Here is a 22,901-nt window from a genome sequence, read left to right as displayed (position 1 = left end):
TAAATACGAGGATTATTGGATTATATTGACTCGACTGGGAACAAGGAATGTCTACTCGAGTTACCTGTGTATCTGAGTGGCTTCCTGGTGTGCAGTACATATCTGTTAAATCGGGTTCCCCAGGAGATACATCGACACTATCTCCAACCCACCTCCAATACTACAGAAAAAAGCATCAGACTTCACAGGCCCTCCAGAGCTAAGAAGCATCCCTGAAGTGATTGTATGTCCTCTTAAGGGGTCTCGGTTTTCAAGATTTTCGCTACCTAATCGGCAACTTGTTAACTTTTGCCACATTATCACCACCTCCTTCCTAGTCCACGCGTACTCTCCTCTCTCCAGGGAGATCCCGGACCGTGCAGCAAGGAGGGCTCGGGATGGCACCAGCCCCTCGTGATGGAGGGCAAAGGGAGAGGCGTCTTCCGTATTTTGAGGGCGCCCTTTCGGAGGAATCCAGAGGCAGCCTGAGGTCGCGAGCAATCCCGGCGCGTGGGAAAATGCGCCCGGAGGCCACCGCCTGGGCGCCGGGGCCCCGCGGCCGCCGCGGGCTCAGAACCTCCCTGCCGGGGCGGGGCGAGGTTGGAGGTGGGGAGGGGCGGTGAGGGGCTGGGCCCCCCTCCCGCCCCTCCCGCCCCTCCAGGGCGCAAGCGCAGGCGCGCGGGGTGCGGCCGCGGTGGGGAGGGAGGTGGCAGCGGCGGTGGCGGTGGCCAGCGCTGGAAGATGGCGGCATCGGCGGCGGCGGCGGCAGCGGCGGCGGCTGCTGCGGCGGTGGCGGCAGCCGAGCAGGTCTGTGAGCCCCACCGCGGCCGGGCGCTGGAGGGCCAGCGGAGGCCGGGGTGCTGCCGGCGGGGCCCGCCTAGGGCCGGAGGGGATGACTCCGCGGGGTGGGGCGGGGCGGGAGGAGCTGTCCGCAGTCCGAGATGCTGGCAAAGGCCGGGCGGGACCCCAGGCAGGGGCCCCGGGGCGGAGAAGGGGGAGCCGGCCCCGGCCCTCGGCCTGGCCTGGCTGTCCGTCGGCGAGGTGAGGAGGGGTCGCTGTCCTGAGGGCCCGGGAGGCGGCCGTGGCAGCCGGGAGCCTGGGCCAGGTCGTGCCGGGGACGTGCCCTGCTCGGTGGCCAGCGAAGATGCAGGCAAAAATAACCCCAGCCAGCGATCCAAGAGCCTCCCCTGACACCAGCCAAGAAACACTCAGCTGTTGCCTGGGTGTCAGCTTGCAGCCCCTTCGTGTGTGCCATCCCCATATGCTGACATCCACGTTTCTCCTCCCGCTTTGGTTTTTGGAGACAGTCACCAATATAAAACTGTCTCCTATCCAGTTGGTTTAAAATCATTTTTTTAAATGCTTTATCAAGTATTTCCTGATCTGCATTGTAAACGGGTAACTTAGAATAATAGTTTAAAAGGCTGTTTTCTTACAAAAAGCAAGCTATACATAGACACACATGCACACACACATATATACATACCTGTAGTTACTAGGGTGATTTGTTATAATAAATATAATTTTGATAGCCACTTTTTCCCCTTAACTGTTATTTCCTTTCAAAAAGAAAATGTGATATGATAGTTTCTTTGGGAAAGTCTCATTCTTCAACACTGCTGAAAAAATACACAAGTCAAGTAGCCAACATTCTGTTTCCAGAACTGGAAAGATTTTCTTAGGCAATTAACAGCTTTTAGAGACATAGTAGATAGATATCACTGGAACAGTCATTCTGAGGGACATAAAAAATAAAAGACATGACACCTGCCTTCAAAGCTTAAAGTCAAACTGACAGATAAATGCAGAAAAATCAGCTAAAGATGGTAGGCAAGCTACAGGTCCTAACAAAATAAAATCTAAAGGAATGAGTGAAATTGAAAGGAGACAAAGCTTCTTGAAGTTGTTGAGATTAAAATTGTCCCTTGGCTTTCCTCCTGATTTATCAGTGCCCATTTTAGATGGTTCTTTTTTCATCTGCATCACCTGTTAATGCTCTTGAAGTTCCACTGAACTTCTTTTCTTGCTTTACACCTGCACTGGGCAATCTGATCCATTCCTCAATCTCTGCTTCAGAGTTAGGCGTTTATGTCTCCAGCCTGAACTGAACTGAATTTTCCACAGGCACCCCAAACTCAAAAATGTTGGATTGGATCATATGCACCATTAAAAGGGTTACAGCCATCCATTCAACTCGGTTCACCTCGCCACAAATTTGGGAGCAGGGCGGGCTCAAGGGAACTCAGAAGGGACCCACATTTGGTTTAATGCTCTGCTGTCCCAAGCTTGATATTTGAGCAAAGGGCCTCACATTTTCTTTTTGCTCTGGACCCCACAAATTATGTAGCGGGTCCTACTTGGGAGTCATCTTAGATGCCTCTAAGTCACACTCACACCCAGTCAATCATCAGGTCCTTTCGGTTCTACCTCTTAAGGCTTCTCCCCAATATTCTCTTCATCTGCAGCGCCAAAGCTCAGTCAAGCCTTCATTTGGACTGTTAGAGAAACCTGTTGTTGAAATCTCCATCTCGAAACTCTTCTATTCCAGTTCATCTCTTTTTGGTTTGATTTTGCTATAATGCAGATCTGATTATATCACTGACCTATTTGAAATCTTCAGTAGTTCCCCATTGCCTTCAGGATAAAATTCATCATTCTAGATGTGATACTTACGTCCACTCGTTTTCTAGCCCCTAACCACATCTCACCTCAAGTTTTGTCCCATTCCTATACTCATCCTCTTCACCATCCTCATAAAGCTACCAAAATTAGTTTGCAGAGATGACTTATACTCCAAGTTCCCATGCTGTTCCCTCCGCCTGGGATGCCTTTCTCTGTACTTTGCTTGGCTAACTCCTGTTTGTCCTTCAAGATTCAACTGAAGCCCCAACTTTGCTTAAAAAGCTTCAACTGATGCCCCTGCTCGCTAAGTCGAGTGGCATTCCTCTTACGCACTCTTTCAGTATTGTGTGCATTGCTGTACGACAGCACTTGCCGTGTTGAACTGCAGTTGCTAGTGACCCTGTCCATCTACTCTGCTGGCCTATAGGTAAGTTTGTTGAGGGTAGCCGCTCTACCTTGCTCATCTTGGTAGTCCGGGGCCTCTGACATATAGTAACTCCCATAAATGGTAAGTGCATCAAATGAACAGGAATTGGCAGAGAAAATTAAAGAGTGCATCTCAGGAGGGTAAGTTTTGCCCTGGCTCTCTGTTATGTAGACCTATATTCAAACTCTGGCTAAGATTTTTAAATTGCCCACCTGTCAGCACTGTCATAAACCCATACTGTGTCTGTGAACATGAGAAGCAAGCACGCTTCCCCTAAGATATTTTACTGCTTTCGGCTGTCACAATGCATGTGCAACTCTAAAATGTTTGAGTGTCAATGCACCCGCGTAGCTGTTGTACCCCATGCAGATATACAACCTACACAACTGTATTCAGCAGCTGGTTTTGTGTTAAATCTGTTGAGTAGATGGAATTATCCTCTACAGAGCCTTTCTTACCGCTTTGTAGAATTTTAAGATTTTTGTCTGCCGCATTACTCACAATGATTATTCCTGTCTTTTTCCATTTTCCATAAGCCCTCAACCAGCCTGCTACCCGTGCCACCACAATAAGATTCCAGCTGCCCTCTCCACTCTTTCTCGGCAGATGACCTTGTCTAGTACATCCCCAGGGAAAAGAAGAATTTTGGTTTTTTTTCTCTTCTTGGTGTGAACCATTTCAATGAGGTGGGAACGCATCCTTTAAGACTGGTTTCTCCTGTGCTATCACTTTTCTTTCCTATCTCCTGAAAGATCTTATTTCCCTCATTATTCTGCCCTACTCTGAGGTCTTTGACCTTTGCCCTTCTTGGCATCTTTCCCTCTGCCATCAAACATACAAGTCTTCCTGCAAAATGTTGTGAGGAGAGGATGAAGAGATACTAACAACAACAAGAACAAGCACAATTTTCCTCCAACAGTACATAATTCTTTAGTCTTCTGTGTTAACACTTCTGTCTTTCTGGACTCGAAAATAAATGCATACATGCTGGCATCCTTTCAGGACTATCCCTACTTACCAATTTGCTGCTCAGAGTTCATATTTGAAAGTCACAGAGGCACTTCTTGACAAGTTCAGCAACACTGCACATCCGTAGTTTTCTTGTATGTCTCATTTTCCACTGTTCCTGCACGTTTAAAGTTTTCCATGGGTACATCCTTGGCTTTTTATTCTCTTCCTCTATAGTGTTTTTTACAGCAAACTGATGTGGTCTCATAGATTTAATTTACCTTGAAGATGAAGACTCTCAAATCTGTATTTCTAGTCCTGACCGACCTAATACCCCATCCCATCCTTCCCGTTGCCTTTAAGGCAGGTGGTTATTTCTCAATCAGTTCAAATACAACATGTGTAAAATCTTCTCCCTGCTTCATTCCCCATATTTAAATAGTCACCATTCAGTAAACATGAGGGGCTTTTTTTTTAACCTGCTACAAATTCACTTAACTCTTCTCTTGAAGTATATTTTAAATCTATCCTTTTTCATCCCACCTTAGTTTAGGCCCTCAATACTTCAGGCCTCCATTACCACAGCATCCCAACAGCCTACTTGCTCGTTTTCCTCTTTCCCATGTCTCCTACAAATGCCCACACATTGAGCATCCTGAAACGTATGTCATTCATCTTCAGAGACTTCCAGTGACTCCCAAATCAGCAGACATAAAGACTAGAGTTTGTACCCAGATGTCCAAAACCTCACAACCTATTCTCCATTTCCAACTTGATTCTTCTTCATTGCCAGATTTGACCCACCTACTCCTGGTTTCCCTGACAACTCCAAGCCCTCCTGTCTCTTCTCCCATGAACTCCACAGGATGTATTGTCTCAACTATTGATTTTGGCATCCGAACATACAGAGCATTTTATTGCATTGCTAACTGTTTTGTGTACCCAGATCACATTTGTAATATCTGGAGGATAAGGATCTTGTCCTATATTGCTTTTGTATTCCTATTTATAGTATTAGTGTTTAAGCATAAAGTGCTTAATAAATGCCTATTCAATACATTAATTTTCTCAGAGCTCTGAAAAATATGAACATTGGGCAGTATTCCATTCTACTCCTTCCTTTTGTGTTCATGATGTACCAGATTATTACCTAAAATGACTTTCAACCATAGTCGAAAGTCAGAGGTTCTCAAACTCTTTGGTCTCAGGTTCTCTTTATACTCTTTTTTTTTTTTAAGATTTTTTTTTTTTAACATGTGGACCATTTTTTAAGTCTTTATTGAATTTGTTACAATATTGCTTCTGTTTTGGTTTTTTGGCATGAGGCATGTGGGATCTTAGCTTCCCGAACAGGGATCAAATCTGTACCCCCTGCATTGGAAGGCAAAGTCCTGACCACTGGACTGTCAGAGAAGTTCCCATCTTGGTACTCTTAAAAATGACTGAGGGGGCTTCCCTGGTGGCGCAGTGGTTGAGAGTCCGCCTGCCGATGCAGGGGATGCGGGTTCATGCCCCAGTCTGGGAAGATCCCACATGCCGCGGCGCGGCTGGGCCCGTGAGCCATGGCCGCTGAGCCTGCGCGTCCGGAGCCTGTGCTCCGCAACCGGAGAGGCCACAGCAGTGAGAGGCCCGCGTACCGCAAAAAAAAAAAAATGACTGAGAATCCCAAAGAGCTTTTGTTTATGTGGGTTATATCTGTTGATATTTACCATATTAGAAATTTAAATTGGGAAATTTTGTAAACACAGGAGTATACAAACACACATTCCATTAGCTGTTAGAGCAATGGTGTCATCACATATGGTCATGTAGCCTCTGGAAGCTTCACTGTACAGTTGACCCTGGAATGAAGCAAGGGTTAGAGGCGCTGATCCCCACACAGTCAAAAGTTCACGTATAACTTTTGACTCCCCCAAAACCTAAACTAATAGAATGCTGTTGACCGGAAGCCTTACTGGTTACCTAAAGTCAATTAACATGTATTTTGTATGTTATATTTGTTATATACTGTATTCTTACAATAAAGTAAGCTAGAGGAAAGAAAATGTTATTAAGAAAATCATAAGGAAGGAGAAAATACATTTATAGTACTGTACTGTCTTTATCGATACCATAAATTTATGTCGTCTGTTTACAAGATGAATCATCTGTCAGCACCTACATCAATATTGTCTTATATGGTACAAAACACTGTAGATGTTATACATATTACTAACACTGGACATCAAAAATGAAAAGATAATGTGGAAAAGAAATTCATATTTATTTACGTGCATAAGGTTTCATGCATTGATAACGAAGAAGCAGCAGTATGGTTGCTTTACAGTAGCCTCGTGTAATCAGTACAATTCCTTCACAGTAGCCTAACCTATACACTAATGAAAGAATCGTAATAAAATTTTTTATGGCATAGAGTATCACAGTCATATTCATAATATCTTTTTTAAAAAACCAGTTACATGGGATGATAGGCTGATACACAATTTCTCCAGTTATGAGAGAGACTGTACAGTAATGTAATTCTTTGAAAGCAAAGTTATAAAACAGTAAGAAAACTAGCATTATTAATTTTATACTAAATATCACTAAACTTATGTATCTACATATATTTTATGCATTCATGACACACCTTTTTCTTAATTTTTTTGATATTTCTAGGCTACACAGTTTATCTGCAAGTTTTTTCAAATTGTTGCAGATCTCCAAATTTTTTTCCAGTATATTTACTGAAAAAAATCCACGTATAGGGCTTCCCTGGTGGCGCAGTGGTTGAGAGTCCGCCTGCCAATGCAGGGGACACGGGTTCGTGCCCCGGTCCGGGAAGATCCCACATGCCGCGGAGCGGCTAGGCCCGTGAGCCATGGCCGCTGAGCCTGCGCGTCCAGAGCCTGTGCTCCGCAACGGGAGAGGCCACAGCGGTGACAGGCCCGCATACCACACACACACACACAAAAATCCACGTATAGGTGGACCCATGCAGTTCAAATCCATGTTGTTCAAGTGTCATCTGCATATTCATGGGAGAAGAAGAGTAAAAAAAGAAAATAACATCTTAGTGTTATTTTGAAAATAATTTGCACCCTCCAGACACTTGAAAGAGTTCAGGGGACCCCTCCAGGGCTTCCCAGCCTGTATTTTGAAAACTGCTTGTCTAGGATAATGTTAACTTTAGCCATTTGGAGTGATGAATAAAGTGTATTAGCCTTTCCAAATTATTTTCATATAAATGAAAAACTATATACAATTAAACAAATCGTTATAAATCATTAATTAAAACAAGATTACCCACTGTAGAATGTGTATGTTAACTCTTCCCCCAAATGAGGTAGCTGTTCAGTTTACTGACGGTAGGACTATTCAAAGCAGACAGTAGAAATATGTTATCAGATGGTCACACTGAAGGTTCTTCTCTATGACCCTTCTCAGCATAGTCATGTCCTTACTTGGAGCCTGCAGCTCAACACGACTTGAGGTTTATTGGTGGAAAATATATCACTATCCAATTCAGCTTCCTTTAGTTATGAATTTGCACCTAACAAATAAATGCATCAAAAAGAGAGGGTATAGCTGCTCCATTGTGTTGTATTTTGTTTTTAGCAAAGTTCCAATGGTCCTGTAAAGAAGTCCATGCGTGAGAAGGCTGTTGAAAGAAGGAATGTCAATAAAGAGCACAACAGTAACTTTAAAGCCGGGTATATTCCAATTGATGAGGATCGCCTGCATAAAACGGGACTGAGAGGGAGAAAGGGCAATTTAGCCATCTGTGTGATTATCCTCCTGTTTATTCTGGCTGTCATCAATTTAATTGTGAGTATTTAGTACAGAATATTCTTAATTACCATGGGGAATTTTTCTTCTGTCTTTTAGTCAAATCATGGACTCTCTTCCTATCGTTTTTCTCAGGACCCTCTTTCTGCTTTCTATACAGGCATACCGTGTTTTATCACACTTAGCGTTATTGCACTTTGCAGATACTGCGTTGTTTACAAATTGAAGGTTGTGGCAACCCTGCATCAAGCACATCTGTCGGTGCCATTTTCCCAACTGCATTTGCTCACTTCAGTCTCCATGTCACAGTTTGGTAATTCTCACAATATTTAAAGCTTTTTCAATATTAGTATATTTGTTATGGTGATCTGTGATCCGTGATCTTTAAAGTTACTATTGTAATGTTTTTGGGTTGCCACTAACCACATCCAGGTAAGATGGTGGATTTAATTGATAAATGTTGTGTACGTTCTGACTACTCCATTGACTGGCCGCTCCCCGTTTCTCTCCCTCTTCTCGGACCTCCCTATTCCCTGAGATAACCCTACAACGGCCTCTAAGTGTTCAAGTGAAAGGAGGAGTTGCAGGTGTCCCTCACTTTAAACAAAAGTTGGAAATGGTTAAGCTTAGTGAGGAAGGCATGTGAAAAGCTGAGATCAGCTGAAAGCTAGGCCTCTTACGCCAAATACTTAGCCAACTTGTGAATGCAAAGGAAAGGTTCTTGAAGGAAATAAAAGTCCTACTCTAGGGAACATATGAATGATAAGAAAGCAAAACAGTCTTATTGCTGATATGGAGAAAGGTTTACTGGTCTGGGTAGAAGATCAAACCAACTACAACATTCCCTTAAGTCAAAGACAAATCCAGAGCAACGCCCTAACTCTCTTCAATTCTGTGAAGGCTGAGAGAGGTGAGGAAGTTGCAGAAGAAAAGTCTGAAGCTAGTAGAGGCTGGTTCATGAGGTTTAAGGTTTCATGCTATGAAGCCGTCTCCATAATATCAAAGTACAAGGCGAAGCAGCAAGTGCTGATGTAGAAGCTGCAGCAGCTCATCCAGAAGATCTTGCTAAGATAAGTGATGAAGGTTGCTACACTAAACAACAAATTTTCCATGCAAACAAAACAGCCTTCTATTAGAAGAAGATGCCATCTTGGACTTCCATAGCTAGAGAGGAGAAGTCAGTGCCTGGCTTCAAAGCTTCAAAGGACAGGGTGACTCTCCGTTAGGGGCTAAGGCAGCCAGTGACTTTAAGTTGAATCCAGTGCTCATTTGCCATTTGGAAAATCCTAGGGCCCATAAGAATTATGCTAAATCTACTTCTGCCTGTGCTCTATAAACGGAACAACGAAATCTGGATAACTGCACACCTGTTTACAACATAGTTTACTGAATATTTTAAGCTCACTGTTAAGATCTACTGCTCAGAAAAAAAAGATTTCTTTCAAAATATTACACCTCATGGACAATGCATTGGTCACCCAAGAGCTCTGATGGAGATTAGTGTTGTTTTCATGCTTACTAACACAACATCCATTCTGCAGCCCACGGATCAAGCAATAATTTTGACTTTCAGGTCTTATTATTTAAGAAATACATTTTTTAAAGCTATAGCTGCCATAGATTATGATTCCTCTGATGGACCTAGGTGAGGTAAGTTGAAAAGCCTCTGGAAAGGATTCATCATTCTAGATGCCATTAAGAACATTAGCAGTTCTTGAGAAGAGGTCAAAATATCAAAGTTAACAGGGGTTTGGAAGAAGTTGATTCCAGCCCTATGGATGACTTTGAGGGGTTTAAGCCTTCAGTGGAGCAAGTAACTGCAGATGTGATAGAAATAGCAAGATAATTAGAATTAGAAGTGGAGCCTGAAGATGTGACTAAATTGCTACAATCGCATGAAAAAACTTTAAAGGATAAGGAGTTGCTTCTTACGGATGAGCAAAGAAAGTGTTTTCTTGAAATGGAATCTACTCCTGGTGGAGATGCTGTGAAGATTATTGAAATGACAATAAAGAATTTAGACTATTACATAAACTTAGTCGATAAGGCAGTGGCAGGGGCTGCCTGAGCTGCTTCCAAGCCTTAAGAATGTTTGCATCTCCGTGAAGCCCTGCTGTACCTAAGTTTACCAGGAGATTTGGGTCGGAGTGGGGCTGACGGGCTTCATCGTTTATAAAATCAGGAGTGCTGATAAAAGCAGTAAAGCCTTGAAAGCTTCCAGTCCTATGCCTGCTCATGGTCATCATTAACCAGCTTTACTTGGATGGGACATCGGTCTGGCTGTACTGTGGGAATGTGGGACATCATGCACACTTGTAGCAGTGCCGCTGTCCTCGAGCACGAATAGACATACCTGTGAGATACCCCCTACAAAAAGAAAGAGATTAAATAAAGCAGTGGCAGGATTTGAGAGGATTGACTCCAATTTTGAGAGAAGTTCTACTGTGGCTGAAACGCTATCAAACGGCATCACATGCTACAGAGAAACCGTTCGTGGAAGGAAGAGTCAGTGCAGCAGACTTCATTGTGGTCTCACTTTAAGAAATGGCCCCAGCCACCCCAGCCATCAGTGACCACCACCCTGGTCAGTCAGCAGCCGTCAGCGTCAAGGGAAGACCCTCCACCAGCAAAGAGATTACAACTTGCTAAACGCTCAGGTGATGGTTCGCAGTTTTTAGCAAGAAAGTATTTTCTACTTAAGGTATGTACATTGGTTTTTTGGGGTTTTGGTTTTTTTGGTTTTTTCAGCCACATCGCATGGCTTGTACAGGACCTTAGTTCCCCCACCAGGGATTGAACCCCGGGACCCCGGCAGTGAGAGCGCCGAGTCCTAACCACTGGACTGCCAGGGAATTCCCTATACATAGTTTTTTTAGACATAATCCTGTTGCACACGTAATAGACTACAGTATAGTGTAGCCATAAGTTTTATATGCGCTTGGAAACCAAAAAAGTTTGTGTGGACTTGCTTTATTGCAATATTCGCTTTATTGTTGTTATCTGGAACCAAACCCACAATTTCTCTAAAGTATGCCTGTATATGTTTTATCTCTTATTGAATTTTAATGAATATTTTCTATATGAAAACTTAGTATGTTAATATTGCCATGCACTAATTTTATTTAGAAAAAAATGTTCATAGACTCTTTCCTTTAAAAGACTTAAATTTTAGGGCTTCCCACAATGCAGGAGACACGGGTTCAAGCCCTGGTCCGGGAAGATCCCACATGCCACAGAGCAACTAAGCCCATGCGCCACAACTACTGAGCCTGTGTTCTAGAGCCCGTGCTCCACAACAAGAGAAGCCACCGCAATGAGAAACCCGCACACCGCAACGAAGAGTAGCCCCCACTCGCCGGCAACAAAGACCCAATGCAACCAAAAATAATTGATTAATTAATTAATTAATTTTTAAAAATAAAATAAAAATAAAAGACAACTTTTAAAAGGTTAGAGTCAACTCAATAGAAGAGACCTTTGCCAAGATGATTTTACTGCCTTCATCTCTCCTAAAAATATACTCCTTGCTGTTTTCATTCAACTTTTCCGAAATTTGCTCTTGCCTCCTCAGCTAGATTTTAAAATTGTAAACCTTGGATGGCAGTAAAGCGTTATATTTTGTAGTCCTAAATCTCTGTTATAAAAGAATGAAAGGATATGAGGTAGACTGGTTTACACTAAGGTGTGAGGAACTGGTGTGTTGCCTTTTCCAAAGATATTTGCTTTCTTAAAGAAAGGGGTTAAATTTGAACCCCTCTGGCATGTGTGTGGATAGATATTTTCAGAGAGTGATTATTGGTATCCCTGAGACCAATCATGAACATGGATGCAGCAGTTCTAACGTAATTTCACTTACTACTGTATTTTTTTACTTCTAATACTCTCAAACCAGTCCATTGTATTTTATGTACATCTAAAACATTTGTGTCTAATTCTTCACTTAAATCAAAAAGAGCTGATACTGTAAATAGCTTTACTAGGAGCACATGTTCTGAATTTATTTTATTTTAGAAATTTATTTTTTTGGAAAGTTATGGTTAAGATGGCAAAAAAAAAAAAAAGACATTTTCATCCCCTTCTGCTTTAAAAGCTGATCCTTAGGTGACAATGTCAAGAATCAGAAATACCTTGGAAGAAAGTGGGAGGCAACCGAAATCCTGAACCGTAATATATGAAGACAAAAAGGAGGAGGAGTGGCAAATAACTTACTAGAGAAGAGAAACTGCATGTTGGGGGAGAGGGTTGCAGGGGGCATTGGTGGAAGTGTCTTGCAGAATCCTGAAAAGCCTCAGGAACTGGAAGTACAAGTGCCTTGAAAAGTAGGAGTGAAGGGGGAACTGAAAACAGAGAGCTTGTTTGAAAAGTCCATAGAAGAAGGCATGCAATCCCCAGCCTCCCTCTCCTTCCAGGCAGCAGTTAGGCAGCCAGCCCTCCTAACCCCACACTGAACCAGAGGGGATTCTTTCTGCCTGAGGATATTGCCAAGAGGAGGATAGGGATGGGTTTCCACACTGAAGGCAGGAAAGTCTGTATCCTGAGCACTGAGGCTCCCGTATCCTCATCCTCCAGCTCCAGCTCCCTGTACCAGGCTTACATCCCCCAGCAAGAGATAAAATAGCCTACTCTGGAGAAACCGAAGAACATAGAGAAAAAACCTGAAGATACACGTGGCAGGTCCCTGTGAAAAAGCCACCTAATCTCCCTACTGTGAAGCCTGTCAGTCACAAGTGCCACCCCACCCAGAGAACTTTCCCTGAACTTTTTATAACCGCTCTGTTAACTATGAACACAGAGCCACCAGGGATCAGTAGATTTTTATGGAAAGCTCCCAGAATTGAGAAATGATTGAGACCAAAAGCACCCAAACCATGGGGAAAGTGGGCATTCAGGGAAATGGAGAAAGTGCAACAAATGACAGGAAACTTAAAAGAATTAAAGCACACAATCAATAGCTTCAGAGAAGTCAGAGGATATTGCATCCATTAAACAAGGATACTGTGCCATTAAAAAGAAGCAGTTAAAGAATATGGAAGAACTCATAGAAATACACATACATGGATGGATGGATGGATAGATAGACATTGGAAGATAAAAGAAAATCTTCCACAAAGTTCAACTAAATTAAAGAATGAATCCAGGAACATTCTGTTAATTGGAGTTTTAGAAAGAGAGAAGAAAAAACACAATGGGAAGAAAGTTATCAAATAAATAAATCAAGAAAGAGTCCTAGGACAGGTTGAAAACTACCATTCTGGATCCAGCATAGGTATAAAAAAAAAAGACTCACACCAAGGCTATTACTGTGAAATTTAAGAAGACCAGGAATAAAGAGATGATCCTAAACTCTTCCAGAGAATTAAAAAAAAAACGGGTTTTGTATAAAGAACACAAAATCAGAGTGGCATCGGACCCTGTCAAAAGCAGTGCTGGAAACTAGAAGGCAAGAAAGCAAGGACCTTCAAGATTCAGAGAGAAAATAATTTCAAATCTAGAAATGCATACCAAGCTAAACTCTCAGTCAAACGTGAGGAATTACAGAGACATTGTTTTAGCCACGCACACTCTCAAAAAATATTTCACATACATTCTTTTTAAAGAAGCCCCGGGACAATGTGCTCTACCAAAAGAAGGTACTAAACCGAGAATGTTGAAGACAAGGATACCGGAAACTGGGTATCCTGCATGGGAGAAAGACGAAAGGAAGTTCCAGCATGAAAGTGAATGGAAAGCTCGTGGTTATAGCCGTGCGACAGACCCAGAGGGCAGGAGCTCAGACTGGAGCAAGAAGATGAGGGTTCGTTCCGGAAAGATTTCCTGGGAGAGGCAAATAGAGCTAATACATTTTCTGGGAGGTTTGGACTTTTAGAACATTTTATTGAGAGACATTTTACAGAAATGTTGGAGAGTTTGAAAAAACTTAGTCTGATTTTCAAAGAAACTAAGCAAATGAAAGAAGGACAAATATTAAACTCTGAAAGACACAAAGTACAAGAAGGGAACTGCCATCATAGTGCAGTATTTGCCTTAGCAGTGAACAATATTTACATTGTTGTAATACTGAAAATACTGAACATGGATTTAACCAAAACTTGAGATTGGAGTTGGAGGAGAAGAAATATAAATGAGCTAAAATTCTCATCTGCTAAAATAGGAAATTGATAGATACAACCTAAAATTGATCAGTGAAGAAATAACATATACTTATTATTTAGAAATATGGAGATAAATTCTAGACGAAACAGCTAAGATTGTTGAAAGTGGTTGTTCTGGGACGAGGTATAGGGGAGGTAGAAGAAATAAACTAATCTTTTTTTTTTAATTATAGAACCTTTAGCACTTTTTTTTTTTTTTTTGGCGGTATGTGGACCTCTCACTGTTGTGGCCTCTCCCGTTGCGGAGCACAGGCTCCGGACGCACAGGCTCAGTGGCCATGGCTCATGGGCCTAGCCGCTCCACGGCACGTGGGATCTTCCCGGACCGGGGCACAAACCCGTGTCCCCTGCAACGGCAGGCGGACTCTCAACCACTGCGCCACCAGGGAAGCCCACCTTTAGCACTTTTTGACTTTTAGTTATTGGTGTGTAATACCTTGATAAAAATAAAATTGGTTTTGTTTGTAAGTGGAAACCCAATTGATGTGTTCATCTCACTGATGAAACATTTTAGGAAGTTTAATCCTTTAGCAACTACCTTTCCTATTTGTTTACTGATTATGTTAAATGTATGCTACCTATTATCAGTGGGCTTGATTTCTTTTTTAGGTAACACTTGTTATCTGGGCTGTGATTCGCATTGGACCAAATGGCTGTGACAGCATGGAGTTTCATGAAAGTGGCCTGCTTCGATTTAAGCAAGTGTCTGACATGGGAGTTATACACCCTCTTTATAAGAGCACAGTAGGAGGAAGGCGAAATGAAAATTTAGTCATCACTGGCAACAACCAACCTGTAAGTAACCACATTAATTGAGGAACATTAGAGAAAAATTCTTCGTAAAAACCTAGAGTTGATTACTGGAAATGGATATTTTCCTTTAAAGAAAATTCATAATATATTTAATAATATTGTTGGTCTTCTCATCCATCTATTACTGTTAGATACTTTCTTAATATTCTAGATTTTGTCCCATGGTAGCATTTTCTGGGATAGATATAATTACTGTAAGAATACATAGTTTACTCTTTTCTCCTCCATATGAGGAAACCATTTAAAAAAGCACCTTCCCAGGTTAGAATACCCTCTACTCTCTGGGAGTCTGGAAGAGAATATGCCAGTCTAGTCAGTGGCAACCCCTGTCAAGTGGCTACTATAACGTAGGTTTTCAACTGACCAGAACCTCAAGGAGGCATCCTTACTGCCCCGCCCGTCTTAGCTCTGGGTCCCTGTGCTCTGCGACCATCTGTGTCTGCCAAGCATTACAGCAAATAAGCATGTTAAGCCCTCGTTTTAAAGGACTCTTCTCCCAAGTGGGTGGAGGGAGTCAGAGAGAGGCAGTTAAAATCATTAGGAGTTAAGCCTGCTATTGTAGAGTTTTTTTAGAATGTTCTTGATGAATTTTGGATGCAGTCTTGTTCGAAAACATATTCATGATAAAGTGTTTTTCTGAAGATTGTTTTTCAGCAAGGGACGACAAAGCTCAGTGTAGAAAAGAACAAAACTTCTATCATAAGTGACATTGGTGTGCAGTTTTTCGACCCAAGGACTCAAAATATCTTATTCAGCACAGACTATGAAACTCATGAGTTTCGTTTGCCAAGTGGAGTGAAAAGTTTGAATGTTCAAAAAGCATCTACTGAAAGGGTATGATTTATTTTCCTTGCTTTTATTAACGGAAGAGAATTATTATCTAAAGCTACAAAGTGTGTGAGGTGGGGGGCAGGGGCAGCTTTACTGATAAAATGCTATGAATGAAGTGACTCCAGAGCAGCGGAAAGGATTAGTTCTAGATTTGTCATCAACTAGTTTATGTGACCATTATCAAATCATCTCTCTTTATCTCTACATGTGTGAAATGTGAATTAAAACACTTGCTTTCATATTTTGTCGTTGAAATGCCTCCTCCTCTATCTCTAATAATAATCCTCACTTTAATTTAGAAACTCTTCATCACTACTTTTTTTTTTTAATCTTCAGATTACCAGCAATGCTACTAGTGATTTAAATATAAAAGTTGATGGGCGTGCTATTGTGCGTGGAAATGAAGGAGTATTCATTATGGGCAAAACCATTGAATTTCGCATGGGTGGTAATATGGAGTTAAAGGCTGTGAGTATTTTTTGATTTTAAGAGAATTATTAGATTCTTGGGTACATAAGTCCTTATGTGGAAAAAGAGTTACGAAAAATGATAATGTAGTTGTATTTTTCGGACATGAAAAGATGTTCAAAGTGGATTATGAAGTGAAAGAAAGTTATAGAACAATCTGTGAAATATCTCATCTTTATTTTTCAGATTATGTGTATGTTTATAGAAACCTAGAAGGGTATGCCAAAATGTCAACAATGGTTAGTTATGGGTAGCAGGGTAACAGATGATTTTCATTTTATTTCTGTTTGCCTGTTATTTTCTGAATTTTTTTTTTTTTTTTGCATAATGATGCCTGTGTTATTTTAAAAGGCAAACAAACAAACAAGCAAAAAGCTTCCAAAAGAGAATTCTCAGTATGCATGCCCTGAAGTTGATAGGGTTTTTTTCAGTTAAAGATTTTTCACATCTCTTCATGGGTTTTGTGTCTAGTGATGTGAAAATCAATTAGCAAATATATTAAATGTATTTTTAATTATACATCTATTATTAATTGTAAAGGAAAAAGATTTTGCCTTTATTATACCTGTTGAAAAGTAAACTTTTCTTTGTGCCTCACAGATTATATCTGAACTTTAATAAGTAACATATTTCATTTAAGGGGGCCATAAGTTCGAAAACATTTTCCCTGCTCACAATTCTGATCAAAGTATATTTATTCAAAATGTCTTTGGGCATCTGCTCTATGCTACCTAATTAAAGCTAATTAAATTTGTGCTACTAAGCATTAAATGACAAAAGTTAAACCTAAGGACTTATAAAATAGTTCTTTCCTTTTAAAAAATTTAATCATAGTTCTTGAAGGAAAAAACTTTAAAAAATTAAGTTCTTTCACTTTCATAAATATCTTTTCCCCCTGAAGAATATGTTCCAATCTCTAAATAATAAACATGAACATAAAATGTGATTCTTGCCAGAAACTCAATAGTAGTGCTGAGTATTGTTTGCATACATTGTAGAAAGAAGCCATTCCTCTGAGAGAATAATAGTGTTGAAGAATGGTCACAGTGGGGCTGTTATTCTCTGCATCAGAAACTCAAAGCAGCAAGAGATGTGATTGATTTGTTTATAACCATTAGCAAGTCACCTAAATCTTTTAAGTTTTTCTACCTGAAAATTCTACCTGTTGTTAATATGACATACTTTGAAATACATATACACACATATCAGTTTCTCCACAGTTAAAAAAAAATAAACCAGTATGGAAAAGATAATTAGCTTTATAATTCAGCTAATATCAGAGGTTAGTTTTTAAGTGTATGGCTAGTCATTAGAAAGAATTTTATCAATCAAACTGCTTTTTAAAAAAAACTGCTAAGACAAATATTATATCACTTATATGTGGACTCTAAGAAACAGTACAAATGAATCTATATACAAAATAGAAACAGACTCACAGACATTAAAAACAAATTTATGGTTACCAAAGGGGAAAGGAAGGCAGGGAGGGATAAATTAGGAGAATGGGATTAACAGATACAAACTACTATATATAAAACAGATAAGCAACAAGAATTTAATAACCTATAATGAAAAATAACCTGAAAAAATATATATATGACTGAATCACCTTGATGTACACCTGAAACTAACACAATATTGTAAATTAACTATACTTCAATTTAAAAAAAAAAAACCTACTTTAGCAGTTTAAAGAAAGTAAAATTACATAACCACAAGATGGCAGCGTTAGAACAAAATTTGAAAATTCCATATACTATCACTACATAGTCAGTTAGCCGTTTCCATTACTTCATAATCAACTTTCGTTGCTTTAAATACCCTCTATAAGCTGATGACTCTCAACTTTGGAACTCCTTCTTTCTCCTCTGAACTAAGTAAGATTCACATATCCAGCTGCCTTCTTACCTGTCCACTTCAATATCTAATAGGCATCTCAAACTCAACAAGTCTAAAGTCTTCATATCCTCCTTCCCTCCCCAAACATGCATTTCTTTCAGTGTTCCCATCTTGTTAAATGGTACCCATTATTTCGTCAGCAAAGCCTCTGGGCTCTACCTTCAGAAGATGTACAGAGTCTGGCTGATTCTCACCACCACCACCACACCATGGTGTAAACCAGCATCGTTTCCTGCCTGCACTGCTAGAATAGCCTCCAAAGTGGTCTCCCTGTTTCGTCTTTCACCCCTGTATTCAGTTCTCTGTACAGCAGCCAGAGCGATCCTTTTAAAAAGATCGTCACTTCTCTGTTCAGAACCTTCCAAATGGCTTCCCGTCTGATTCAGAATAAAAGCCAAAGTCCATACCCTGGCCTTATATGTCTGGCCCCTAGTTATTTCTTTGACTCATCTCCTACCTACCAGTCGACTCCCTCTCTCTGTCCTTCAACCACTCTGGCCTCCTCTCTGTTCCTAGAACACAAGGCACATCCTCACCTTGGGGCCTTTGCGTATGTGCTTCCCTCTGCCCAGTTACCCACATGCCCTAGTCCCTCATGTCATCCAGTTTCCATCAGACTGTGACCTTATCAGAGAGGCCTTCCCTGACCATCCTCTGTTCACTCTCTCTCCACTCACCCTGACTTGCTTTTCTCAGATGATGTCCTGTTTGTTTTACCTCTTCAGGTGTTTGTTGTCTGCCCCTCCCCAGTAAATGGGGATTTGGACTTTGCCTGTCTGTTGACTACTGCATTCCCAGCACCTAGAATAGTATCTGACACATAGGAGACCTTTAATAATTATTTGTTGAATGAATAAAAAGAAGAAAAGGGAGGAAGGGAGAGAGAGGGTTAGGAGTTCCAAAAAAGAGAGGGTCTGCAATACAAGAATGTTCCTGGGATAGTGGGCTTGAAGAAGAGAACTTCCAGGCAGTTTTCTTTGAGTGCCTGGGCTTCAAAATTGTATGGTTTGAATCTTCATTTATGGTGTCACACAAAAACATTGGAAATTCAAATTACTTTTCTCTAGGAGAAAAACAGTCTTTTTCTTCTTAGCGTCAGAAATGTATCAATCAGCAACTTGGTTAAAACTCTCTTAGGAAATAATAAATGAAAATGATCTGAGACTTTATCAGTATTCGTCTTATTGTGCACTTAGGAATTTTGATATAATTTTTAACTAATTGAGAAATAAATTGTGTTAACAAGTGTACTGATATACATTGTGAACAATTACTAAGAGGTCACTAGGTGAATTTTGATTGGTTTGGGGTTTTTGTTGTTGCTGTTTCGGTCATGACTTTTTCTTGCTGCCTTCTATTCTTGCTAATATTTCAGTGAGTGTTGTTTATTAATCTTGTTCTCGCCCTACTTGTGGATGCAAACAAGCCATATATGAGTTTTCTCCTGATAGGAAAACAGCATCATCCTGAATGGAACTGTGGTGGTCAGCACAACTCGCCTCCCTAGTTCCTCCAGCGGAGACCAGTTTGGTGGTGGTGACTGGGTGCGCTACAAGCTCTGTATGTGCGCTGACGGAACCCTCTTCAAAGTACAGGTGACGGGCCAGAACATGGGCTGCCAGACCTCAGACAACCCCTGTGGAGACACTCACTAGAAGAACCCGAGAGGGCGTCAGTAGGTTCAGATCGTGACTTGACTTTTTTTTTTTCAGAGTAGGCATGCAAATCATGTTTTTACAGAGTTTGTGATAACTCGTAATTATTTTATCTGCAGAGCACTGCTGTATCTATTATATAGTCTCCATGTTTAAAATAGTCTCAGAGAGCCTAAATTCTAATACATTTCATTAAGTTGCACTGATCTTCAATTTACAGTTCTCTAAAACAATTAAGAGAAGTGAATACAATCAATATTAATCTTTAAAGAAGTGTTTTTAAAATGCCACTTTTCCTTGTCTAAAGGCTAAAGGTCTGAAGCAACTGTTTAGACTCACTGTAAGTAAGCTTTTGGTAACTAATGGGGATAGACCCACTTAAGACGTTTAAAGGTACACCATCAGTAAATGTTACATGCTCTGTCTTTTGGCTTCTAAGAGGAAAGACAGATTTTTTTTTTTTTCTTTGCGGTACGCGGGCCTCTCACCGATGCGGCCTCTCCCGCTGCGGAGCACAGGCTCTGGACACGCAGACTCAGCGGCCATGGCTCACGGGCCCAGCCGCTCCGCGGCACGTGGGATCCTTCCGGACCGGGCAGGAACCCACATCCCCTGCATCAGCAGGCGGACTCTCAACCACTGCGCCACCAGGGAAGCCCGGAAAGACAGATTTTTAGTGCATTGACTTTCAGCCGTATTCTCACATGCAAGTGAGGTCGTTAAAGAACTTCGCATATGGGAGTTAGTAAGAAACTATGGTTCCTTAGTTTTGCACTAGGAAGAAAATACTCTAATAGAATGTATACTCATTAAATATTGGTAAATATTGTGCTCGCAGTGTGGTAGAAATTAAAGCACCATCTCAGCTTTAACTGTTAAATGATGATAGCTGTCATGTATCGAGCATCTTACAGTGCTAGGCATTGTCCTAGGCATGGCACATGGAATGTCTCTAATTCACACCACAACTCTATAAGCAGGTGTTGTTATCCCAGTTTACCCATTAGGAAACTGAGGTTCAGAGAAGTTAAGAAACTTGCCTAATGTTACAGAGGAAATAGCAGAGTTGGGATTGGAATTCAGGTCTGACTCAAACCTAGGTGAACCTGTTTCTAAATACTGCATTCTTTTCACTATCTGCGCTGGAGTTTTAATTATTTAAAACTCTGCAAAGATGAACAAAGACTAATTCAGACTTACCTAGGCAGATAAGAAACAAAAAAACAGGTATGCTTACTCTAATTAAAAGGAAATAAATCAATCTCAGTCAAAAAACTGACCAATCACTGTCAGATTTTAAATTTTCTTAAGCCAATTCTAAAATATATTATAGAGAGATCAAATTGGCCTAGTTGTGGGTTACCCCCATTTCCCAACTGGGGTACCTGAATGGGTAAAACGGTTGCCAAGATATGTATACCCTCAGCCCTCGGGGCAGCACAGTGGGACATGGGGAGGCCATGCCCCAGACGAGTCCTGCTGGCCCAGAATGGCTGGTGGATTTACCCCAGCAAGCCAGACAAATATTACCCTTTTTAATATGTGCCGTAGCTTGAAAAAAGTCAGGAAGCACTGGACTAAAGGGTACTAATGCAGGAGATAATATAAGTAATTTTCACGTAAGTATGAGATTGACCTCTGCTCCTAACATCACCACCCGTTATAATGTTTTACAACCCTCAAGCCAGTTGATTTTTAAGGTGTTTTATATTTGACCTGAAAGGAACTCGCTGGTATTATTAAGATACACACGACATCAGGAAGAGAGACCTCAAAGTAGTGTGCTGTAAAATAGGCAGAAGAGATAACCCCATTCTGCATTCAAGTATAACATTCTGTCCTTGTCAGTTTGAATGATATAGATAGGAAAATCGATACAAAAAAAATTTGCATTCGATATTGTCAAAGTTCTCTCTGATAGAAAAACCAAATACTTTAGAGATTATGAGTAGTCATTAAAGTATACTAAAGTAGAGATTGACTTACTACCTACTACTGAGTGAAGTTATTTTTTAAGTGAAGAAAAAAAGAGAGTGAAATTTATGACCTTTGGGTGTTATTTGTTGTAGTGATATTCAGCGCCCATATGAATATATTCAGTATCATTTAATATCTGAATAATGTTCAGAAAAAATCCATTGGAATATTCGTTCAGATGCTCAGTGTATTTGTAAATTTTACATTCATTACTTGTCTGCTCTATTTAGATTTGTTTTGAAAGTTTGTTTAGATAAATATTTTTTACAAAAACCACAGAACACTATGTTACAAAGTATTATTTATTGAATGTAATTCATGAAATAATCTATTTTTACTCCTCTTTGAGAAATACTTGTTTTTGATACATCTCCATTAAGTGCTTTGGACATGAGAGAATATTTTGATGTTTTTACAGAACTGATTGTTAAGGTAACAGGTATAGTAATTTAGGACACTTCACAGGTAGCGTTTGCTTTTTCATTGAAATGTAGACCTGGGAAATTCCCTGGGAAGCAGAACAAGAACAAACTGTCCATTTTACCTGTGACCTGTTTAGCATAACAGTAAAGCCTCAGCTACTCATTCTCACCATCAGATGCTATTTTTCTATAAACTGAATTGTTAACCTTGCCTCTTCTGCTGTCATTCCTCCCCTCCATCAAGCGCTGATATGACAAGCAACAGACTTGGGGGAGGTAGAGGACAAAGACAGGATCCCCGGAGATGGGGCAGACACATGCTTGTTTAAATAACTACAGTCCTTCAGAGGTGGATTATAATGACATGGGGAACAAATGAAATGAAAGCAAGGTATCTTAGGGGCTCTCTAATGGGCAGGTAGGAAGAATGCAAAAACTATACACAGTAGGGACTGTATGTGTGCTCTGTAATATTTAAATATACTTATTTGTATCCTTTTTGCATTGAAAAAACAAATTGTGTGTGATAGTTTTGAATGAAAAGTGGAAGTTCTACGTGATAGTTTTGAATGAAAAGTGGAAGTTCTACCTAGTTTTGGAGTGAGTTTTTTTTAAAGATCATGAGAATGTTACGGTGCTAAACTTGACAAAAAAAAAAGAGAACATTGAAATGCTGATAATTTTAGTAATCTTTTTTTAAAGCGCTGAGGGGGCAAAGATTACAAATTATGCCATAGAAAAATAAACCTATAAATGTGTCGAGTTACCAATTTGACTTTCAGTTGATTCAGTTTGTAATAACTATTAATGACCTCTGTTTACAATAAAGATTCTGTAAAATTGTTTGCTGTTAATTTTTTAATTGTTAAAATAGTAGCAGGTTTCTACTTACTCATATAAACGTGCTGAATGTAAATACAGCTTGAGAATTGGACGCCGC

The 22,901-nt window shown here is 40.5% G+C and overlaps 1 protein-coding gene across 1 annotated transcript; it reads left to right on the top strand.

Moving 5' to 3' along the window:
- The first annotated feature begins 635 nt into the window (after positions 1-635).
- Positions 636-22,804, top strand: SGCB (sarcoglycan beta). The gene is made up of 6 exons (XM_067735949.1): positions 636-786; positions 7,574-7,783; positions 14,506-14,691; positions 15,352-15,543; positions 15,877-16,008; positions 19,359-22,804. The coding sequence occupies exons 1-6, from the start codon at positions 721-723 to the stop codon at positions 19,560-19,562; spliced, it is 990 nt and encodes a 329-aa protein (XP_067592050.1). The 5' UTR covers positions 636-720; the 3' UTR covers positions 19,563-22,804.
- Positions 22,805-22,901: the final 97 nt, after the last annotated feature.

This window comes from Pseudorca crassidens, chromosome 4 (genome assembly GCF_039906515.1).
Source record: "Pseudorca crassidens isolate mPseCra1 chromosome 4, mPseCra1.hap1, whole genome shotgun sequence".
Taxonomy (NCBI): Eukaryota; Metazoa; Chordata; class Mammalia; order Artiodactyla; family Delphinidae; genus Pseudorca; species Pseudorca crassidens.
Note: the sequence above shows the minus strand (reverse complement) of the source record. Positions and strands in the feature narration are given on the sequence as shown.

Coding starts and splice junctions, on each gene's coding strand:
- SGCB (XM_067735949.1), top strand. CDS start 721: ATGGCGGCATCGGCGGCGGCGGCGGCAGCGGCGGCGGCTGCTGCGGCG. Junction 7,784..14,505: donor TGGCTGTCATCAATTTAATT/GTGAGTATTTAG, acceptor TTTCTTTTTTAG/GTAACACTTGTTATCTGGGC. Junction 15,544..15,876: donor AAAAAGCATCTACTGAAAGG/GTATGATTTATT, acceptor TTTAATCTTCAG/ATTACCAGCAATGCTACTAG.